At 36.2% G+C, this 19797-nt stretch overlaps 2 protein-coding genes across 4 annotated transcripts; one reads left to right on the forward strand and one right to left on the reverse strand.

The window, feature by feature from the left end:
- The first annotated feature begins 2154 nt into the window (after window positions 1–2154).
- Window positions 2155–9939, forward strand: ponzr6 (plac8 onzin related protein 6). 2 transcript variants are annotated; one of them, XM_083541565.1, is made up of 4 exons: window positions 2155–2272; window positions 7925–8038; window positions 8563–8723; window positions 8882–9197. In XM_083541565.1, the coding sequence occupies exons 2-4, from the start codon at window positions 7933–7935 to the stop codon at window positions 9119–9121; spliced, it is 507 nt and encodes a 168-aa protein (XP_083397691.1). In that variant the 5' UTR covers window positions 2155–2272; window positions 7925–7932; the 3' UTR covers window positions 9122–9197. The 2 variants fall into 2 exon arrangements, with proteins under 2 accessions (XP_083397691.1, XP_083397692.1); XM_083541566.1 differs by lacking the exon at window positions 2155–2272 and adding an exon at window positions 3841–3951 and having other exon boundaries at window positions 8882–9939.
- Window positions 9940–13493: 3554 nt separating this feature from the next.
- On the reverse strand, window positions 13494–15135 carry tifa (TRAF interacting protein with forkhead associated domain). Of its 2 annotated transcripts, none has more exons than XM_083541306.1 (2): window positions 14978–15135; window positions 13494–14814 (listed from the first exon to the last, which is right to left on the reverse strand). In XM_083541306.1, the coding sequence occupies exon 2, from the start codon at window positions 14767–14769 to the stop codon at window positions 14194–14196; it is 576 nt and encodes a 191-aa protein (XP_083397432.1). In that variant the 5' UTR covers window positions 14770–14814; window positions 14978–15135; the 3' UTR covers window positions 13494–14193. The 2 variants fall into 2 exon arrangements, with proteins under 2 accessions (XP_083397432.1, XP_083397433.1); XM_083541307.1 differs by having other exon boundaries at window positions 14986–15111.
- Between the last annotated feature and the right edge of the window lie 4662 nt (window positions 15136–19797).

Below are 19797 nucleotides of genomic sequence, written 5' to 3' on the forward strand. Positions count from 1 at the left end.
ACTTTCCGTACCCACTGTGTATATATATATATATATATATATATATATATATATATATATATATATATATATATATATATATATATATATATTACACACACATACATGAATGTGAAATGTTGGGCAGAATGTACAGTAGGGATATAAAAATACATATAGATAAAAAATAGTGCAGATGTAATGAGGAATAAAAAGGATATACTATGTAATATGTACATGTATAGTACAGAGGTTATATAGGACACAAGAATGGCATCTAGGCAATATCGAAACCATTAAGCTCTGACCGTCCGATCAGTAACCCAGAGCCTTAACCATTAAGCTACAACTTCCTTATTTCAATCTGTATAATCGAATATAATATATTGCTTATATAGAAAGGAAACCATACATATTTTGCATTCGATGAGATAAAATGTATTAATTTTGCATATGAAACAACTTTGGTCATCAGTCTTAACAGAGTGGAGCAAGAGTTTGCATACAGCAGGAAGCTTTATAGAATAGGTATAGCGGAGAGGATGTAGTTTGGTCCTAACAGGTTGCACCAGTTCTGCACAATTATATCGCAGTCTGTCTTGGAGCAACATGCAGGGGAATTTGCATTAGAGGGGAAACTGCTAATTCAAATATAATGGCTTGGTTTTGGTCTTCGCTGTACTGGATAGTTATGAGGTGGTGATGAAGAAAAGGATACTCAATAAACTTTTAGACTTTAAGACAAAGCTCCTTTAGAAATCCATGACATGAACAAAATCTCTCCACATGTTGATTTATGCTCACATGATAAGAAGTGACAACTTCCAAAGACACATGCATGTTAATCTGCTTTATATTATTATCACATACCAGAGATATAATATACAACGCAAAACTGAATTTTTTGAGAAGGAAGAGAAGCAAGAAAAATAATAATTATGGAATGTGGGAAAGCAGATTCAGATAATAATGAATAACCCGATTCACATGATGAAGATGATGAAGGATCGATATTAATTAGATTTGTTTAAAACCCTATAAATGTTCTCTTCATGAATAAATACTGTATGCTTCTATGTACAGTATATTAATGCAAAGTTTGAGAACACATTCATAGCAATCTGTGGAACTCTCAGTTTAACTTGGGTAAAGCAGGAATGGAAGCCTGAACTAATAAACTTGGTGAAAACTATATTTGTTTAAACACATTCATATGCATATAGTATGTGTCTGTGTTGCTATAACAGGTGGATTTTTCTTTGAGATTAATAAAGTGATCTATCAGTCCAATTCATCCCTCCTTTTCAGTGCTAAACACCTGAATAAAAGTCTGGATACCAGTAAAGAGTTTTACAGAACACAATGTGTTGCTTAGAAGCTCATAGGGATAAACTCTAGAGCCAGAAGTCAAGCATTAAAATTGTCCAAGGTGTACACCAAAAACCATAGATGGAAACTTCTGGAAAAGAAAGTCCTTCTATTGTAGCTTTTACCTTACAAATCAGTACATCATACATTACTTACTTCAAATCTTTGATAAATGTTCACTCTTGTATTATTGCTTCACAAGCTTCTAGTTCAGTACAGGATTGATTTTAAGTGTTTGTTTGTTTAATGCAGTGCACATACTCCAGCTGTGTATTACAATGCAAATCTTCTAAGAGATTGGTTTCACTCAGGACTGATTATCTGAACTAAAATCAGAACTAAAGAATTGAGGGAATCTTAAGTATGAGATGATTTATTCCGCTAGTGAGCACACATTATGCAAATGATATGTTTGTTGAAGTTTGTTCATGTCTGTCTGTTTGTTAGTGGTGTTTGTGGTTTAACCTTTTTTTTTTTTTTTTTTTTTACACTTCCTGAATTTGAAGTACTTTGGTCCACACTGTTGTATGTAAATGTGCTGTGGACATAATAGTGAATTTTTCTTTTCTGATCTACTAATATTTGAGGCTACAGCCTTTAATTGAACTTGCATAAGACCTGGTGCAGAGGTTTCTTGGATGAAACTTGAAAACACTTGTGCAACATACTGAAACAAAGGCATTTTATAGATAGAGAATGGCGTAGAGGAGAGAGAGAAGAGAGAGAGAGAGAGAGAGAGAGAGAGAGAGAGAGAGAGAGAGAGAGAGAGAGAGAGAAAGAGAAAGAGAAAGAGAGAGAGATGATGATAGTGACGCTTTAACCACATGGTGAGAACTGGCGAACAATACAGAAGGGCTGAGCTGCTAAACAGTCACAAGTTGTAGAGTTTTTAAAGTTACTCAATTTTCCTGAAGAATAAGAGCAGGTTAGAAAACGAAACTTATACTGAATCTTTTTCTTCGTAAGTCTCCACCTTGAGTTCATGTATCAAAACACAACTAACCCAGTTGTTAATCATAAACGAGATAATTCAGTTTTATTACTATTATTACTGGCACAAGAGCACATTTAACCACCTTATAACTATCTGAATTGTTTGTGGCTAAAAGCAAAAAAAACCACCAGCTTTCAACAAGTTTACAAACGTTATTTTTATCTAAAGTTATTGGTGATTAGAAATGATCCGACTTTTTTTTTTTTATCTTCCTGATAATTGATTGTTAATTAATTAATAGTTCATTGTTTTATTCCCTTTAAAATCTGAGCTTTCTAAAGAATGCATTTTGACACACTACATTTATAAAAAATAAAAATAATAAGATTTTTAAAGGTGTGTCGGTTCTGCTAGTTCACATCTGAGAGTCGGTATCTAGAATCTACTTATCTTTATCTTAAATAATTTATCTTAAACAATCTTAAATACATATACAATATAATAACTCTTACTTTTTAAGGCTCCCCTAGTTTAAAGCAAGACAGGATATGTGTATTATCCTTCGTGTGTTTTTAGAAAAAGGGTACTGAAGAACTCCTGATGCTTTAAGAACCCTGTTCTTTTCCATACCACAGGGTTGCAATTCTCCAGAGTACTCTTCTCCAGAGAATTATATTATGTACTTCATATAGTGTGCATATGTTTGTAATTCTTTCTGATACACAACTAAATCACAAGGACTGGTTCTGAGTCAGTTTCTTTATAGTATTTTACCTTTACCTATATCTTAGAGTCATACATTAAATGGACACAACATGACGTTTCCATGGACGCACAAACACTAAAGCTACAAAATATGTACCCTTGAGGGCATCATCACAGCAACAAGGAAAGCTGAGCGTAGATCACCTTTCTTCTGAGAGAAGCGTGAAGAGTACGAGTATGGATTAACTAGTTAAATGTGTGCTACTACTAATTATTCCTAGTCTTATAGAGAGCCGGATACCTATAACCTGTCAGGTGTTTTTATTCTTTTCCATTTGTTTGCTGTAAGAAATAAAAATGAAAAAATATATATATATTTTTTTGAATGAATAATAATTTACACCCAAAACTGCTCTGGGAACTCTTTCCGCTATGGCCAACTAACCATAAATTGAATTTGTTGACATTCTTCTTCAAACTGCATATATAAGTTACATGTATGTTGTCAAAAAAGAGCTTGTGGTCTACCAGAGCATCCTGCTATGTTGCCATTTCCGCCATCTTTTTTTTTCACTGGGGTGTTTTGTTTTTAAAGACAAGTTATATTGAGTTATTCAAATCTGACTGATTTGCAAGCATCCACACGTTGCTCAGGAGAGTGGAGTAAATGTCAGTCTCTTTATGTCAAAATGTTATTTACCTGGCCATATAAACTTTAAAAATCAGGTGCAGCATTTTTTTTGGTGGACTTTAGTAAGGACAATGATAATAAACTAATAATTAATAGGATTTGCCTTTTTTCAACATATTGTTGCTAAAACAAACAGCAGTATATAAGAAGGAAGTGTGGGTGTGTCTTTCTGTCCTTCCTTGCAATTCTCCTCAGCCGTTTCACACGCATACACGTAGAAGAGAAAGTCCACCTGCTGTTTTGGCTTCACATCTCACATCTCAATTTCCAGCAGGTACGACGTGTATTTCTTTGTTTCCTGTTGAAATGAAATTATTGTTATTTCATGTTATTAATTAGGGTTTTTCTTCTTGGATTAACTGTTTAATCATTCAAAGCTATAATTCTTTAAATGATTGTAGTATAATTGCAGTGGTATGGGTAAACATGTTAAAAGCCTTAGTCATGGATTTGTAATGAACATTCCACTAAAGATCTTATATTTCCAGTATTTCAGATCAGGTTTAATGTGCTTGACAACCTGTCATACATTCAGAGCGTCACTCTTTGGAGAGACATGAAGCGCCATAATGTTTATTTTGCTCTCTAATGCTTTGTGGATTTACAGGGTTTTGCATTATCCCCCAGTTTCTAATTGTATACTTCAACAAAGCTTGAATAAGACTTTTGAAATCCCAGCCTGTATTTTGACGCTCGGGAAAGGAAGTGTATTTGTTCCTCCTAATTAGCATAATAATGGATGTCTACATTAACAGGTGAACAAATGGACATTGTTCTGTAATAACACAGGTGTATTAATGAATGTAAAATCCAAGTAAGCAGCAAAAACCTTTTAAATAAAAAAAAGGGGCGCAAACAGAAAGAAAAGAATTACGTGAAAGTGGATCTCATTTGCCTGCGGCTTCATGAATGCATGTTTGCAAGTAAAATGTTAGGCTAAAATGGAAAGAACTACTCATCACCTGAGCTTCTCAAATGTCATTGTGTGTGCCTCATTCCTCTTAGTGATGAATACAGGTGAAGATGACTGTTGTTGTTTAACTCTGGTACTGTTATAATCTCGGGAAGAACTGGTCTTACCAGATAGACTTTCATAGACTTTGTGGCCGGTGTGAATAAGGAGATCGGGTGTCAAAAAAATCAATGCCTCAAAACAAAGGTTTAAAGGCTGAATCTGTAAAGAATAACCAACTAATAAAGAGGCCATTATGTAACCAAAAATTTGGATTTTATTCAGAACACGAAGTATTCATTATACAAATGTCACATATACCGTAGTTTGAACCATCTCATATAGTAAGACAGAAGTTCTAAAAGAAATTGTGCTAAATAGTGTGTCAGAGTAAACCACACAATAGCTGTTATGTGGAAATGACACCAGCTTTTTTTCTTTACAGAGAATTTAAAAAGTTACTCAAACCTCAGCTTCTTTAAATAACAAAAAGTGCTCGGGGGCACAGCAATGACAGAATCATTGGTACCCTTTATAAAAATGAGCCTCTCTTCCATGCAGATTGGCTTATTTACATTCTTAGTCCTGTTCACGTCTCATTTTGTCCTTAATACAGAACACAGATTTGTTGATTAGGAGGTATGTTTGGGCTCCAAAATGTCCTCTTGTGTTGATGCTGATATCATGCTGATATCTGACAAATCTAACATCCTTCTGAGCCCACGGTTTGGTGAAATGTTGTTTTTGGAACCTGTGATTGGCTCACAGATCTGATCTCTGGTCGCTTGAAAATAGTAGTCTGGTCAAATGAACCCTAGGGAGTTGTGCTTCAGGTGTAGAAGCACTCAGCAGTGCATGCCATGAAATGACTAGTCACTGCCATGTTACTCTCTACTTTTCTAATTTGTGACACTTAAGACGTGTTTATACTGATATTTTAGACTTTTACCGCTTATATTTGGCTCACGATTGTGGCTTTAGTGGCTTAAAATCTATAGCTCAGTAGTGAGTTTGTCAAGGCCACTATTTCTCACCATATTATTATTGGTAGCACAGGAAACTAATTCGAAAACTTAACTTAATGCATACTATCATGCACTTGAGAAAAATATGACCTTTGCATTTTTCAACCAATCCTCTATTCTATGTGAAGAAATGTTCTTTGGCAAACACAAAATGCTTCTGATTCAAGAGTTCAGATTCAAAGCCCTACACCTCCTAGCTAGCTACAGAGGAATGAATTAATAGGTCATTTTGTGGAGCTTTTTTTGTCGTTTTATGTAGCAAAAGGGTTCTGGAGGCAAGTTGTCTTATTTCACTGTATACTGCGTCAGCTATATAAGGTAGAAATGACAAAAAAAACTACTTGACTTGACCTCCTAAAACTTGTGTGTTTTTGTGTGTTTCACTTTTATCATTATTCTCATTATGTGGTTGGGGCATTCTTTTGGTTTGTGTGTGTGTTTTTTTTTAGATTTGTAGTTATAAGATTAAGATTCATAATTCCGTATTAAATAGTACTTTACCTGGGGCAGTACAGTGGGCAGTGTTGCAGCATCACAGCTCCAGTGTTACACATCTTCACGGTTATTTTGGGATCCTGAGCTTGAATCTTTGCTTAAGTCTATGTGATTGTCCTCCAGGTTTATTGGTTGACCTTAAAAAAAAAAATGCTGGTTGCTGGATTTGCTCTGCTTAAAATGTTTGGCATTTGGATGGCATAAAAGAAAAGAGTACAAATGAACCAAATTAGTAGTATTTTTAAATCATTTATAAAATAAAATTGCTTGATCAATAATCTCGCTGACCATTAGCAAAAATATTACCTCAAGGAAATGGCAAACTCAAATGACTTTACCATGTAATGTACCAAAACACATTCAATTATGAAAAACTGAAAATCTTTTCATCACTCAAAACGAACGATCACTCTTTCTGCTTACCTTTTATCTTTCTTTACAAAAGTTATACAAAATAGAGGAAATGCTTGCAGTCAATGGTTCTATAACACATGGGGAACTGGAACATATAAAGAAACACAAGCCTTCCAAACTATTTCATACATTTAATTGGAAAGGACACAATTTTCTGTATAATAATAAATAAGAAAAACTTGACAAAATATGTTCTTCTTACACATAACTATGAAGTAGATGTATGAAGTAAGTAAGTAGTTACAGTAGTTACACTTCCTTTAATATATACAAAAGTTCCGATGCCATATTTGACATCATAGTTATTTTTTTCTCTCAGTAATCACTGTAAATACTTTCTACAACTAAATCTTTATTGCTAGCATAAAGTTCTAACCCAAATGTGTAGTTCATATGTAGCTGAGTAGCCAAAACATTTAATAGTAGATCTTTGCTTCGTAAGCTTGTCTTTGGAGCAGCAACAAGTAAGTAAAGCTAATATTTGATAACTTCAGGTTGTGTAAACATACCTGCCTTTTTCATCAAATATGGTCAAACCATGAAGAGGTTTGAATAAATGTTGAAGACGCTTGCTTATGTGATAACGAAAGATGAAAACTTGATAAAAGTTACTTCATAGATTTAAATCTACAGTTTGCAGAAAACTTAATTACGCGAATGTCAGATGCTGAACATGTACTGTAAGTTGCTTGAGTAAACGTTCCAGCACAATGATTGGCATGTGTTCTCCGCATGTCTGTGCTTTCCTTTTGGGGCCTCTTGTTTCCTGTCACATTGTAAAAACACAATATTGCCAAAAACTGCGCAATAATGTTTGTTTGATTCCCCTGTAATAGACTATCAAAAACTCCATCCTTTTACTGACCGATCATAGGATAGACTCCAGACGCTCCCTGATTACTAAAGATGAATGAAAGATTTATTTGTTAAAGACCATTTTAAAAAATAAGGCCGGTGCTGGTGGAACCTGCATGGTAAAAGAATACACAACCTTCTGCACAAAATCTAGTTTCCACACATGAATTTGGCTTTGTGTTTATCTATGACGTTATCACTAAGCCATCACACCACTCTTAGATTTTGCTGAATTCATATCTACCATATTCTTGATGACTTGCCAGTTTTTATCTGCATGTTAATGACAAACATCCAGCCTGATATGAGCCCAATATTAAAATGTATTTACTTACTTTTACGTAGGACCAGGTTTTTGATCACTGTAATAGTAATTATGTTGACATCTGTGTTTCTGATTAATGTGTATGTTTGTGTGTGTGTGTGTGTGTGTGTGTGTGTGTGTGTGTGTGTGTGTGTGTGTGTGTGTGTGTGTGTGTGTGTGTGTGTGTGTGTGTTTTCTTCAGGTTTTTCAATGATGACTACAATCAGTGTGCAGCCAGGGATGACAATGGCAGCTGGCACCAAGATTAACACATGGAGCAGTGGCCTCTGTGACTGCTGCGAGGACATGAGCACCTGTAAGTATATGCAAATAATTGGTGAATTGGTGTGATTGATATTTTTTTTATTCTATTATTTACATGATGCATTTAATCGTAATGCAACATGAGTATCATGTATCGAAGACATGGGGGCTGGCTTTCCTTTGTTTTTTAGGAAAGGTTTCACCCATAAATCAGCTGGCAGATCATTTCAACTCAAGTGTTCATGAGTTATGGTGTCAATCAAGTCAAATACAAACAATTCAGGAAAATATGAACTAAATGTTCTAATTTATTAAAACAGCAATTTATCAAAGACATGTCATGCTAAAGTTATTCTATATGTGTGTTTGAATCTATACTAGAAAAATTTCTTTCTTTCTTACACACCGAAACAAATTGGCAAATAAAAAAATTTTAAAAACAGAATAGGAGATAACAGATAACATGGGAGGCTGAGGCTGGATACACAGGGTGAACTATATACATTTTTTTATTTATTATTTTAATTTACTTGTCTTTTTATTTAGGCAAAATATTTTATTCATGTGTCTGTACAGGTTGTTTTGGTTTCTGGTGCCCCTGGTGTTTGATGTGTACTACAAGCCAAGCGTTTGGAGAATGTCTTTGTCTCCCTCTGCTGGATATGTGCTTTGGGCCCATCATACCACCCGCTGCTTATTCAATAAGAAGTGCCATGAGAGAGAGATACCGCATCCAGGTACCTGCTGCTTTGCTCTATTAGTTAACTGCAGATTAACAGTTCGCTCCAAATTTCATATGTACTCAAATATAGATATGCGGTGTTTTCTATTAAATTGTTTTATTTTATTTGACTGTCTGATTGACGTAATGTTCTGTAAATCTGTATCCCACAAGGGCACAATGTGTGATGACTGTTGCGTAGTGACCTGCTGTGGAATCTGCTCCTGGTGTCAGATGGCCAGAGAGCTGAAGCTTCGCAGGCAGCCCCAAGTGTTTGTGAACCCTCCAGTGAACGTGACCTACACAGCACCGGTGAGCGCATCTTACCAGCCGGTGGTGAATCCGTCCTACCAGCCACCTCCGATGAATCCGGCCTACCAGCCTCAGAGTGGAGGAATGTATCCAGCTGTATAAATTACATATAATCTACAGATTTCTATAACATCACAGTCTATTTTATGTAGAATCTTAGCTTATCTATTTTTATAGTTGTAATTGCACTTCAATGCGCATGTTTAAAAGAATCAATATTAATATACAAAGTCTATTTTTGTGTGAAAATGTGTGCCTTTTTTTCTTGGAAGCATCATTAAAGCATAATCTTTTACAATATTATTTGGAGTACCATCAGTTTCTCATTCATCCTTTGTGAACCTACTTATTAAAAACTTTAGCAGGCTTTAATGGAGATATAGAATAGTGAAATCTAGTGTTTAGAAATGTTTGTATTTGCTTACGTGGCCACTAATAAAACTATAATGAAATGATTATATATATATATATATATATATATATATATATATATATATATATATATATATATATATATATATATATATATACACATTTTACATTTATATTACATTTATATTACATTTACATTCCTAACTTGTATATCTCTGTGAAGCTGCTTTTTGACAATGTATTGTTAAAGGAACAAATAAAACAGAATTTAATTGAACTTGATGTTACAGCAAAAATCCTGCAATGACTGAAGATAATAACAGCAGAAACCTTTATATTCTATAGATTAGTGAATCAAATCTAATTAACAAATAAAGCACATGTTCTTCATGATCGGAAATCATTTACAATATCAAGCTCATAATTCAAAGACAGTCAGTGGCTGTTAAATCTTCAGGCCAATGTTGGGAAATGGTGTGTGTTTTTATGTGTGTCTAAATACACCAATAAGGCTTTGTGCTGTGGTAATAAATGCTATCTTAGCGTTATTGGATTGCACTCTGCATGTTTCTGGGTCATCCACAATAAAGTCGGCTAAATATTTCCACACTCGTCAAAAAACTGACACCGTGTTAATTATTTATCACTAGATTATCATGTCTTTAAGTGTGTTGAAAGCTAAAAATTTGTTCTGAATCTAATGAAGAGTGCACTGACTCTAAATAGGTAAAGACACCTGCATTGTGACTTTTCGCAGAGTGTTAGAACAGAGAAAACCGGCTAAGAGGGGTAAGGAGGACAAATATACACAAACCAAAAATAAGCTGATAAAAAGCATGGCGGCACACAAAACCAGTAGAAACATCTCTTCATACAAACCAAACAACTATACCAATAAAACGAAATACAATAAACACTATCATTACAGGCAGCCATATAGTGGCCTGTGACAGTCTGGTGTGAATTCCCACCAGGATCAAGTATTTGCTGAATAAGAATGAAACGAAGCATAAACAAATTCAACTTAAGATATTATTGAAACATTAAATATAGAGACCTATGCCAACGATTTAAAAGCTCTAGGGCCCAAATAATATTTTAGCCATATGTTGAAGCCTTTTCACCCATAGAACCCCTTTCTTTATAACCATTTTTTGTTTTTTATGTTATGGGAATGTTTTCCCATTGACAATATTCCAAAACATTTGTAATGTTAGATTATGATTTTCATTTTATCTCATAGTTATTAAATAATGAGGATCCCCTGAGATCTATGGCTTTATAGATGAACAAGGAGAACTCATTGTTCTCTATTATCTACAGACTTCCAAAGCGAGTGGCATTATTTAGCACTCGGTTGACTGTAGATACAGGTTGTGTTATTAACAGGTTGTTATTAAACTTGCAGACCTTAATAAAGTTAATTGACCTAAATGTTTCTGCAGTTCTCCTTACTGTACACCATAACTGGATGAACGTTTACCCACATTTAAACAATGAAGTGCTTCCTTAGAAACTAGAAATTATATTTAAGCCTGCAATTAAAAAAAGACAGATTGGACTAGTGATGGCACTATTAAAACTTTCCCATTCCCATTTCAGAGGTAACCTTATGGTCCTGTGTAAGGATGCTAAGGTCTGGGATTTCCAACCTTTTTGAAACTGAGAGCTACTTCTTGGAAACCAATTAATGTGAAGGGCTACCAGTTTGATACACACAAGTTGAAATAATACACAAGTTCTGAAATAACAAATTTGCTTAATTTACCTTTATTTATATGTTATTAATAATAATTAATGATATTCATCTATATCTAGTCATCTATATTTTAATATTGTCTTCCGAAGCATTCGGGCCGCCACAACAAGACTGTGCAACAGTTTCTTTCCTCAAGCCATCAGGCTTCTCAATACTCAAAACTGAAACGGAACACACACACACACACACACACACACACACACACACACACACACACACACACACACACTCAATTGTGTGTTACCAAACTGTACAACCTGGACTTAACACTTAACACACACACATCACTCATCTCAATCCATTCCACCACCATTTATTTATTTATTATTTATTATACTCGACCGTACTACACCCTTTAACTGCTGTTTTTTGCACATTTATCACTGTATTATACTGTTTACATCCTGTCTTTTGCACCTCTTGACTGCTGCTGTTTTTTTTGCACTACATTGTTCTGTCTATATTCTGTGTTGTAGCTCTATGTTGTTGTTTAGTGTAGCACCAGTGTTTCGGAGGAACGTTGTCTCGTTTTTACTGTGTACTGTGTACAACTGTGTATAGTAGAAATGACAATAAAAGCCTCTTGACTTGACTTGGCATTTTCAAATTCACACCAATGCAAGTGTGATTTAAAAAAGAATAGCAACAAAATAAATTTGATGCAGCTCACTAATGGCACTAATGGTGAGCTATTTTTACAAAAGGCCTATGAGAGACTCATGTGGTACTTGTGGGCGAGGGCACCATGTTGGTGACCCCTGCCTTATACCTTGTGATATTTATTTAAGTTTATTCATCTCTAGTATCTTTATCCTGATCAGGTTGTGGTGGATATAATGCAACAGTGAACATGTGAGCGGGGATGCACTCTGCAAGTAGGGACTACTGGAAACTGAAAACTGGAGAACCCAAAGGTTCATTTATTTTTTTTTTGATGGGTGATGTGCACACATCATCTTTTACACATTTGAATAAATAAAACCCACTTTTTTTTTCACCCAAAAAAACCAGCTGACATTTATTAAAACCAGCTGACATTTCTGCTATTATTATATGTCAAATGATTCAAATATCATATAAATAATTTCCTACAGAGATTATTTAGGTTGAAAAGACATTTGTTTTGTCCGGTTTAGTGTAAATCAGGTGTTGAGAGTGCTATGACAAAAAATGTCACTCAGAAAAGCAGTCAGTTTCCTCAGTGATTCAGCTTCACCATGAGCTCAACTTCTAATAAACCCTTAAGTTAAGTGACATTAAAAACAAGATCAATTATCAGAACGGATGTCTAGGCGCTGCCAAAGTCACATTTACTACCGTTATGTTTACGGTAAATGTGTGTATGCTAGGAAATCAAAGCAGGAAGACAGTAGCTGTTTAATCTTTATTTGCAAATGTTTAACCTGGTCTTCCTGTGAATCTTTTTTCCCCATCAGTCTCCACCTATACTGATAAGATAAGATACAATTAGATAAGATTTGCGTCATGTGTTTATGACGCGACATAGCAGTAAACCTGCTGGACAGGTTTTTATTTTTGTGTGTTTTGAAAGAGCCTCGGGGGATGCGGTTTGATCTCTGAGCTCAGGTCAAGGTGGAGTTTTGCATGTTTACTCCTTGGGCTCACTTCAGGTTCTTGGGAGTTTTCCCATCTACCAAAAACACCTTTAGTATGCTAAATGGTGACTGTAAATTACTTCTGTGTGTAAATAAGTGTCTGAATGCTTGTAGATGAAGCCTATCGATGGTCCCATCCAGAGCATATTCCCGCCCTTTTTTTCTGGGAAAGGCTCCACTATGCCCTGGACCATGATAAAAGTTTTGAAAATGAAGATGTGGCATTTCCTCAATGATTATATTTGACTTTGGTTTAGCAGCTGATTAAAAAGCTGTAATGGCTCTCCTACAACTTATTTTAAGACATTTAAGGGTCTAAAAAAGTAGCTTCTGCACTGCACCACTCATAATGACTGGGTGGCTGACTAAGTGCTTTCTGCTGTAGATTGTTGAGTAATAGTCTAGGACCATGTCCGCTTTAATGTTGTTGTCACAGTTCTATAGCCAGTTAATAGCCTCGACTACCCAGATGTGACCTAATGTTTACTTTAAATACAATTCGTCTCCTATCACTCAATGTAACCCGAACCAAAATAATGTACTGAATACATTAAATATTTAAGAAACTATTTCTTACCCTTCCTTTTACAGTAGTCCACACAATGTCATGTCATGTGAACATGTTACCTTGTATTATCACCTACATTTTCCACTAGCTTTACAAGCCACACATTTCCACACTTGCTAGTAGATGGTTTTTTATATTGCAGAATGAAAATCGAGAAAGTTTGCAACACTGCTTTATTTGTACAAAACAGTTTTTATGCTTCAGTTTTAAAGGTGTTAATTAACATTTATTTAAAAAACATCCTTCTTTGTCTATTTCACATTTTCTTTCAAAGGATGGCATGCTAACCTATAGTTTGGCATGGCCCATCTAACACCATTTATATGTGCACACATAATAAATGCACGGTAGTTCATCGGTACATTGTTCAATAAAATTAGGTTAGTTAAATAATATGTTGTTAAGTGTTTATGACTAGAGAGAGAGAGAGAGAGAGAGAGAGAGAGAGAGAGAGAGAGAGAGAGAGAGAGAGACACACACACACACACACACACACACACACACACACCTGGCACAATGGCATATATAGATATAGTTAACAATGGCAAAATAATTTTGATAGCTGCTACTACAATGTTGAAATGCTACTTACACTCTAGATAAATATTTTCCAGAAATTTACAAAAAGTATTAATGTAACAGAATAAAAAAAATGAGTTAAAGCAAGAAAATGTCGAAATTAATAATCAGAAAATAAAAACAGGACATAGGAAACATGGATAAATGAAAACATGCCTGACTTCACACAAAACAAAATAAGGAAATGTCATGTGCTGAATCAACAGCCCCATCCTCATCTTTGCATTCAAAATAACTTGGTGAACTCATCCTAGGTTCCATAAAGATTTTCTCTTGGCTGCTAGATATACAGGTTCTCGTCACTTTCCAGTGGCTCTTGACTGACTGGTGCACCATTCTGATAGCTTCTCAGACCTGTATCCATCACTGCTATTGTGCACGGCAGATCCACACCCATTTCCCTTGAAGGAGAAACGTTCAGCTTTTCAAACAAAACTTCAAAACTATCCTGAGCCTCACCAGGGTCCTGCCAAATCAGCAATTCATACTTCCCAAATCTGAGCAGGGCCTTTTCCTCCAGATCAACTCTCTCCAAATGGTGAAGCTCATACCCGTTTACCAGAATCTTCCCTTTCTGGCTCATGTTCTGCACCGTGAAGCGCAGGTCTGGGTTACCAGCCTTGCGATATGCCTGGATGGAGAGCTGTTTTCGTGAGACATGGGTGTCGTTGAACAGAAAAGAGCAAACTTGTCCATCTCGGCCCAGCCTAATCGGATCTTCTGCCCAGATCTTTTGAGGTTGGTTCAGGCGAAGAAGGCTGTAGAGAGGATACACGGACTGGTCTGGATGATAAAGCTGAATATGGAGACAGGTGAGGTATTCCTCGGTGGTTATTGTTTGAGAAACAGCCTGCATTGTTCTGGCTCAACCCAAAGACTTCTCGTCCCTTTAGAAAGCGAGCTGCAGGATAGGAAGCAAAGTGAAACACTTTTAGTAAAGATAAGAATGCTAGTTCAATGACATCATGTTGGGTGTAAAGTTAGATTTTAGATAAATTGTTTGCATCAAAAGTTAGAACAATAAACAGTGCTACTTTTGCTGTTATCGATTAGGATAAGCTTACCTTCTCACATCAAAGCGCAATCCCAAACAATTCCTGCTTGTGTTTCCTGGGAGTGAAACACTCATGGACTCTACAGCACAATGTTTACCTCAGAACTAACGGAGATCTGCTACTGAGCGCACTGAGCGGAAAAGCGTTGCGTCAGCGCCGGTAGACAAACTGCTCCACGTGACACGGAAAGTCCAGAATTGCGCAATACTTGCGCGGCTTGAATACTTTCGCTATTATAAATAAATAGGGGAATTTATTTCAGACACTCACTCATGCAATCGCGGAGTTGAAATCGGCAAGAGTGTAATTTGTTTGTATTTTTGTTAAACCTTGATTATTTGTTCGGATTTCAGATATACATAGAAAATGAACGACGGTCACGTGGTCACGTGTTTGTCCTGCCTTAGAGCGCATATACAACTTCAGCTCTTTGCACATAAATAGCTGTAAAATGTATTGACGGTGGCGGTCAATACTAAGGTTAATGTTTGAACACATTGATCTTAACTTTCTGCTCTTATAACACCATAAACACTGGAGTATTCTCTTTCCCTTTCCACCATGTTTCTTCAGCCCACGCTCGTTTTAACATTCTTTGTAAAATTGCCCTTCCCATTGCCTTAAGGAGGAAAATTCCCGACGCCATCTTGGCCATTACATTCCTTCGTTACAGAGCAGGTTTTAATACTGAGGCTGGATTCACATTCTTCTGTATACATTCCATTGTCTAACTCAAGCTTTTTGGGACTTTCCTTGAAAATAATTTCTGTTTAAAAATTAATGAAACTAAAATGATACAAGAGCAAACTAGTAAATATTTTAAATCGTCTTCTCTCTAACACCTCCAAATGCTCACACATCATCACCCCTGTCCTCCGCTCGCTTCACTGGCTTCTGCTGCGGCTTAGGGTGGAGTATAAGGTCCTGCTGTGTTTATGTTCAAGGCCATCAATGGTCTGGCCTACCTCGCTGAACTTGTAACAGACTACCAACCAGCCAGAACTCTCCACACTTCTGAACATACCTCTCTGGTCACTCCCAAGTTCAAATATAAAAAGTTTGGAGGCCGGTCATTTGCCGTCCAGGGACCAAAGCTGTGGAACACACTTCCAGCACACCTACGAAGCATCACTGTGCTGAGTGTTTTTAAATCGCAGTTAAAACCACATTTATTTGTACAAGCTTTTGACACGTAGCCTCTGTTTCGACTGCTATTTTATTGTGTTGTTATATTATGTTGTCTTTTGTTGGTTTTACTGGAAAGCGCCTTGTGCTCCTTTTGGCTGTTGTAAGGCACTCTATAAATAAAATTTGATTGATTAATTGATTGATTAAAATGTTATTAGACATGACGTGGAGTTGCTGCTGTCTCTCTTTTGACAATGAGCTCTTTGCTGATTTTGTTTTCCTGTTGTCCCTATACCTGTGGGTTTTTGTTTTTTTTTTAGGTTCTGTGATTTTTCTCCAACCTTCCTGAATTCCTGAATATGTATGTCAGTGTTACATGGTCAACTGACATGGTCTGGTGTCCCAATCCAAGCTGCATGCCTCAAGACCACATCATTCTTTTTTATACTGAAGTCGACCTTTTGGCGTATTTGAGCTTGAATCAAGCCTTTTCTATGCATTAATAACTAAAAGAATGCATTCTTAATTAAAAAACTTATAAATGGTAAATTAAATAGGTGGGTTGCTATTTTTAAGGTTATCAACATTTTGAAAATGACAATCTGCCTCAAAGTTTACTTGCCCAGTTTTGAGAACCATGGTCATAAGTCATCCTAGTTCAGAATTTTGAGTTACAAATAAGAAAAAAACACTTTTGAGACTGAGCCTTCGTGAAGGGTTTTTTTAAACACTTATTTATTAGATATATACAATAAACAAGGCCATCCAAACTTTTCTTAACTGTATTACAAGTCACATACACATGAAAGGGCTAACTCAAGAGAAACATTTTGTACCACAGTGTGCATGACTCTTGCCTATCTATGGCAAGGCCTAAGGGGGAAAAATGCAGTACACACACACACATATACAATGAACTCCAGTACATCTGGAATTAGGGCATCCTAACAGAATCCAGTAACGTCTGTTACACTTTATTGACTTGAACTAAGCTCTTTTAATTTCCTCACATATCCCATGATCCAGTGTATAACCCAGCCTATTTAAAAATAGCGACGAAAAACACCAGGGATATTTTGACTAGAGTTTTTTCTTTTGAGAAATGACTGGAGTAGAATTAGTTCTTTTTTTCCCCCACTATCCATGATTTATTCCATTTTATTAAATGGATTGTTGAATATGGGCACCATTAACATGTGTTTGTAACCTAGCCTGTGTATAAGCATTTTATTTCCATTTTCCTTGGAACACTAGTTACATTTCTAGGGATAGATGAGGACAAATGTATTTCTGTAAGCAAGGGGTGTTGTCATTTAAACCACACACACCCACACACTAATAAATATATAAATATTGTGTACTTTTCAGAATTTCCTCTTTTCTGGTTTGAGGTTTATACAAGTTTGCTTGACATATAGACCAAAAAATCTTTACATTTGTATATTTAGAAGCAATTGCACACACGTCTATTAATTTATCTGTATATTGTTATCTAAGTAAAGTATGTACATATGTATGTATGTATGTATGTATGTATGTACAGTGCCTTGCGAAAGTATTCGGCCCCCTTGAACTTTGCGACCTTTTGCCACATTTCAGGCTTCAAACATAAAGATATAAAACTGTAATTTTTTGTGAAGAATCAACAACAAGTGGGACACAATCATGAAGTGGAACGAAATTGATTGGATATTTAAAACTTTTTTAACAAATAAAAAACAAAAAAATTGGCCGTGCAAAATTATTCAGCCCCCTTAAGTTAATACTTTGTAGCGCCACCTTTTGCTGCGATTACAGCTGTAAGTCGCTTGGGGTATGTCTCTATCAGTTTTGCACATCAAGAGACTGAAATTTTTGCCCATTCCTCCTTGCAAAACAGCTCGAGCTCAGTGAGGTTGCGAATAGACTTCAATCTACTGCTTCTTACTTATAAAGCACTAAATGGTTTGGCTCCCATGTATCTCTTCAGTCTTTTAACACGCTACAATCCGTCACGCTCCCTGAGATCTCAAAACTCTGGACTTCTAGTAGTTTCTAGAATAGCAAAGTCCACTAAAGGCGGTAGATCATTTTCACATTCAGCTCCTAAACTCTGGAATAGTCTTCCTAACAGTGTTCGGGGCTCAAACACTCTCCCAGTTTAAGTGCAGATTAAAAACATATATTTTTAGCAAAGCCTACACATAACATACGTCTCACATCATAACCTTGTGCTCCAGAACATCGGATCGAAGTGTTTAAAGTGTTTAAAGGCTCTGGCATGGAGAAGCTGATGCTGGATCTGTGATGATCACAAATGTGAAGCTCATAAAACTAGGAGCTACTAACCATATAGACTGCATAAGACTGTAGAAAGAACATTACTTATAATCTTATACTCCAGTACTCATGTTAGTTCTCACTCTCCAGTGTTCTGTATTGTTGAAAGATATATGATCACACTCTTGATGTCACCCAAATGAGGAGGGGTTCCCCTTTTGAGTCTGGTTCCTCTCAAGGTTTCTTCCTCATTACATCTAAGGGATTTTTCCTTCAGGGATAAATGCACACAGTTCACCTAGACTGTTGATTTCTGTAAAGCTGCTTTGAGACAATGTCTGCTGTGAAAATTGGTATAGAAATAAACTTGACTTGACTTGACTTGACTTAATGTTATCTACACTTTTAGAAAAAAAAAACCCTTTAGAGGGTTATTTTGTTGTAGGTTTCTTAACAAAACTTTTAAAGGTTATCCAAAAGTATAACTGATAAAATCTTAAGGGTTCTAGATTTTAGTTACTCCCTACCCATTCAATTGTGCAAAATATAAGAGCTCCTGCAGATTTGAAAAGCTGAAACACAACCTGACTTCTCACCACACCCATCCTCCTCCCTTGCCCACACCATCAGCTTAACTCCCCTGCTGGCCTCCTCCCTCCTCAAGGGATACCTGTCGATTTTCAGGCTTAATTAAGCATTCTGTTAATCAGCTGGGTCTTGCTTCAGAAACATTTTAACAAGTCACTTGGCCTTTAACAGTGTCAAACAGTCCGTCTTTGACGGAGAAGATCCTAGCATTAGAGTAGCGCATCCAGAGTCTAGAAAGAATTAGTGAGTGGGAGAGCAGTCCAGATTCTGCAGGGAAAAGTTTGGATGCAAGCGGTGGAGTTAGCATTGCCCTGACACTGGCAGTAGAGACCTCGCAGCAGGCAAGTGGGTGACGACTCGGCGGCATACTCGCAAAGTCAAAGCTAGCGCTTAGGCTCGCCCACTGGAGCACCATTCCTCTCCGTTTTACGTGTCCAACAATTTTGCTCTCCTCAGTGAAGCACCTGCTGAGAAACATGAAAGAGCTCTGGTTATAGGAGACTCTATTCTAAAGCATGTGAAATACTCTAGACCTTTTAGGGTACCAGCAGCGGTCATGTGTATACCGGGAGCCAGGGCGCGGACATAGCAGGTCAGCGTAGGTTTTTAGGAAAGCATAGGTTCTGGATATACAGAATATATACGTGGAGTCGCAGCTATTTATAATAAGAATCTAAGCGTCACACAAAAAAACTAAACACAAATGTAAAACATTTAAAGTTCTTTACACCCAAATAAAATATTTAGTGTTTGAAAGCAGGTCTAGTCAGTCAATTCCATTAACTATTATTTATAGACCCCTAGGGCTAATTTTCTCATAGAATTTGCAGATTTCATCATAAATTTAGCTACTT

The sequence above is a fragment of the Silurus aristotelis genome (genome assembly GCF_946808225.1).
Source record: "Silurus aristotelis genome assembly, chromosome: 5".
Taxonomy (NCBI): Eukaryota; Metazoa; Chordata; class Actinopteri; order Siluriformes; family Siluridae; genus Silurus; species Silurus aristotelis.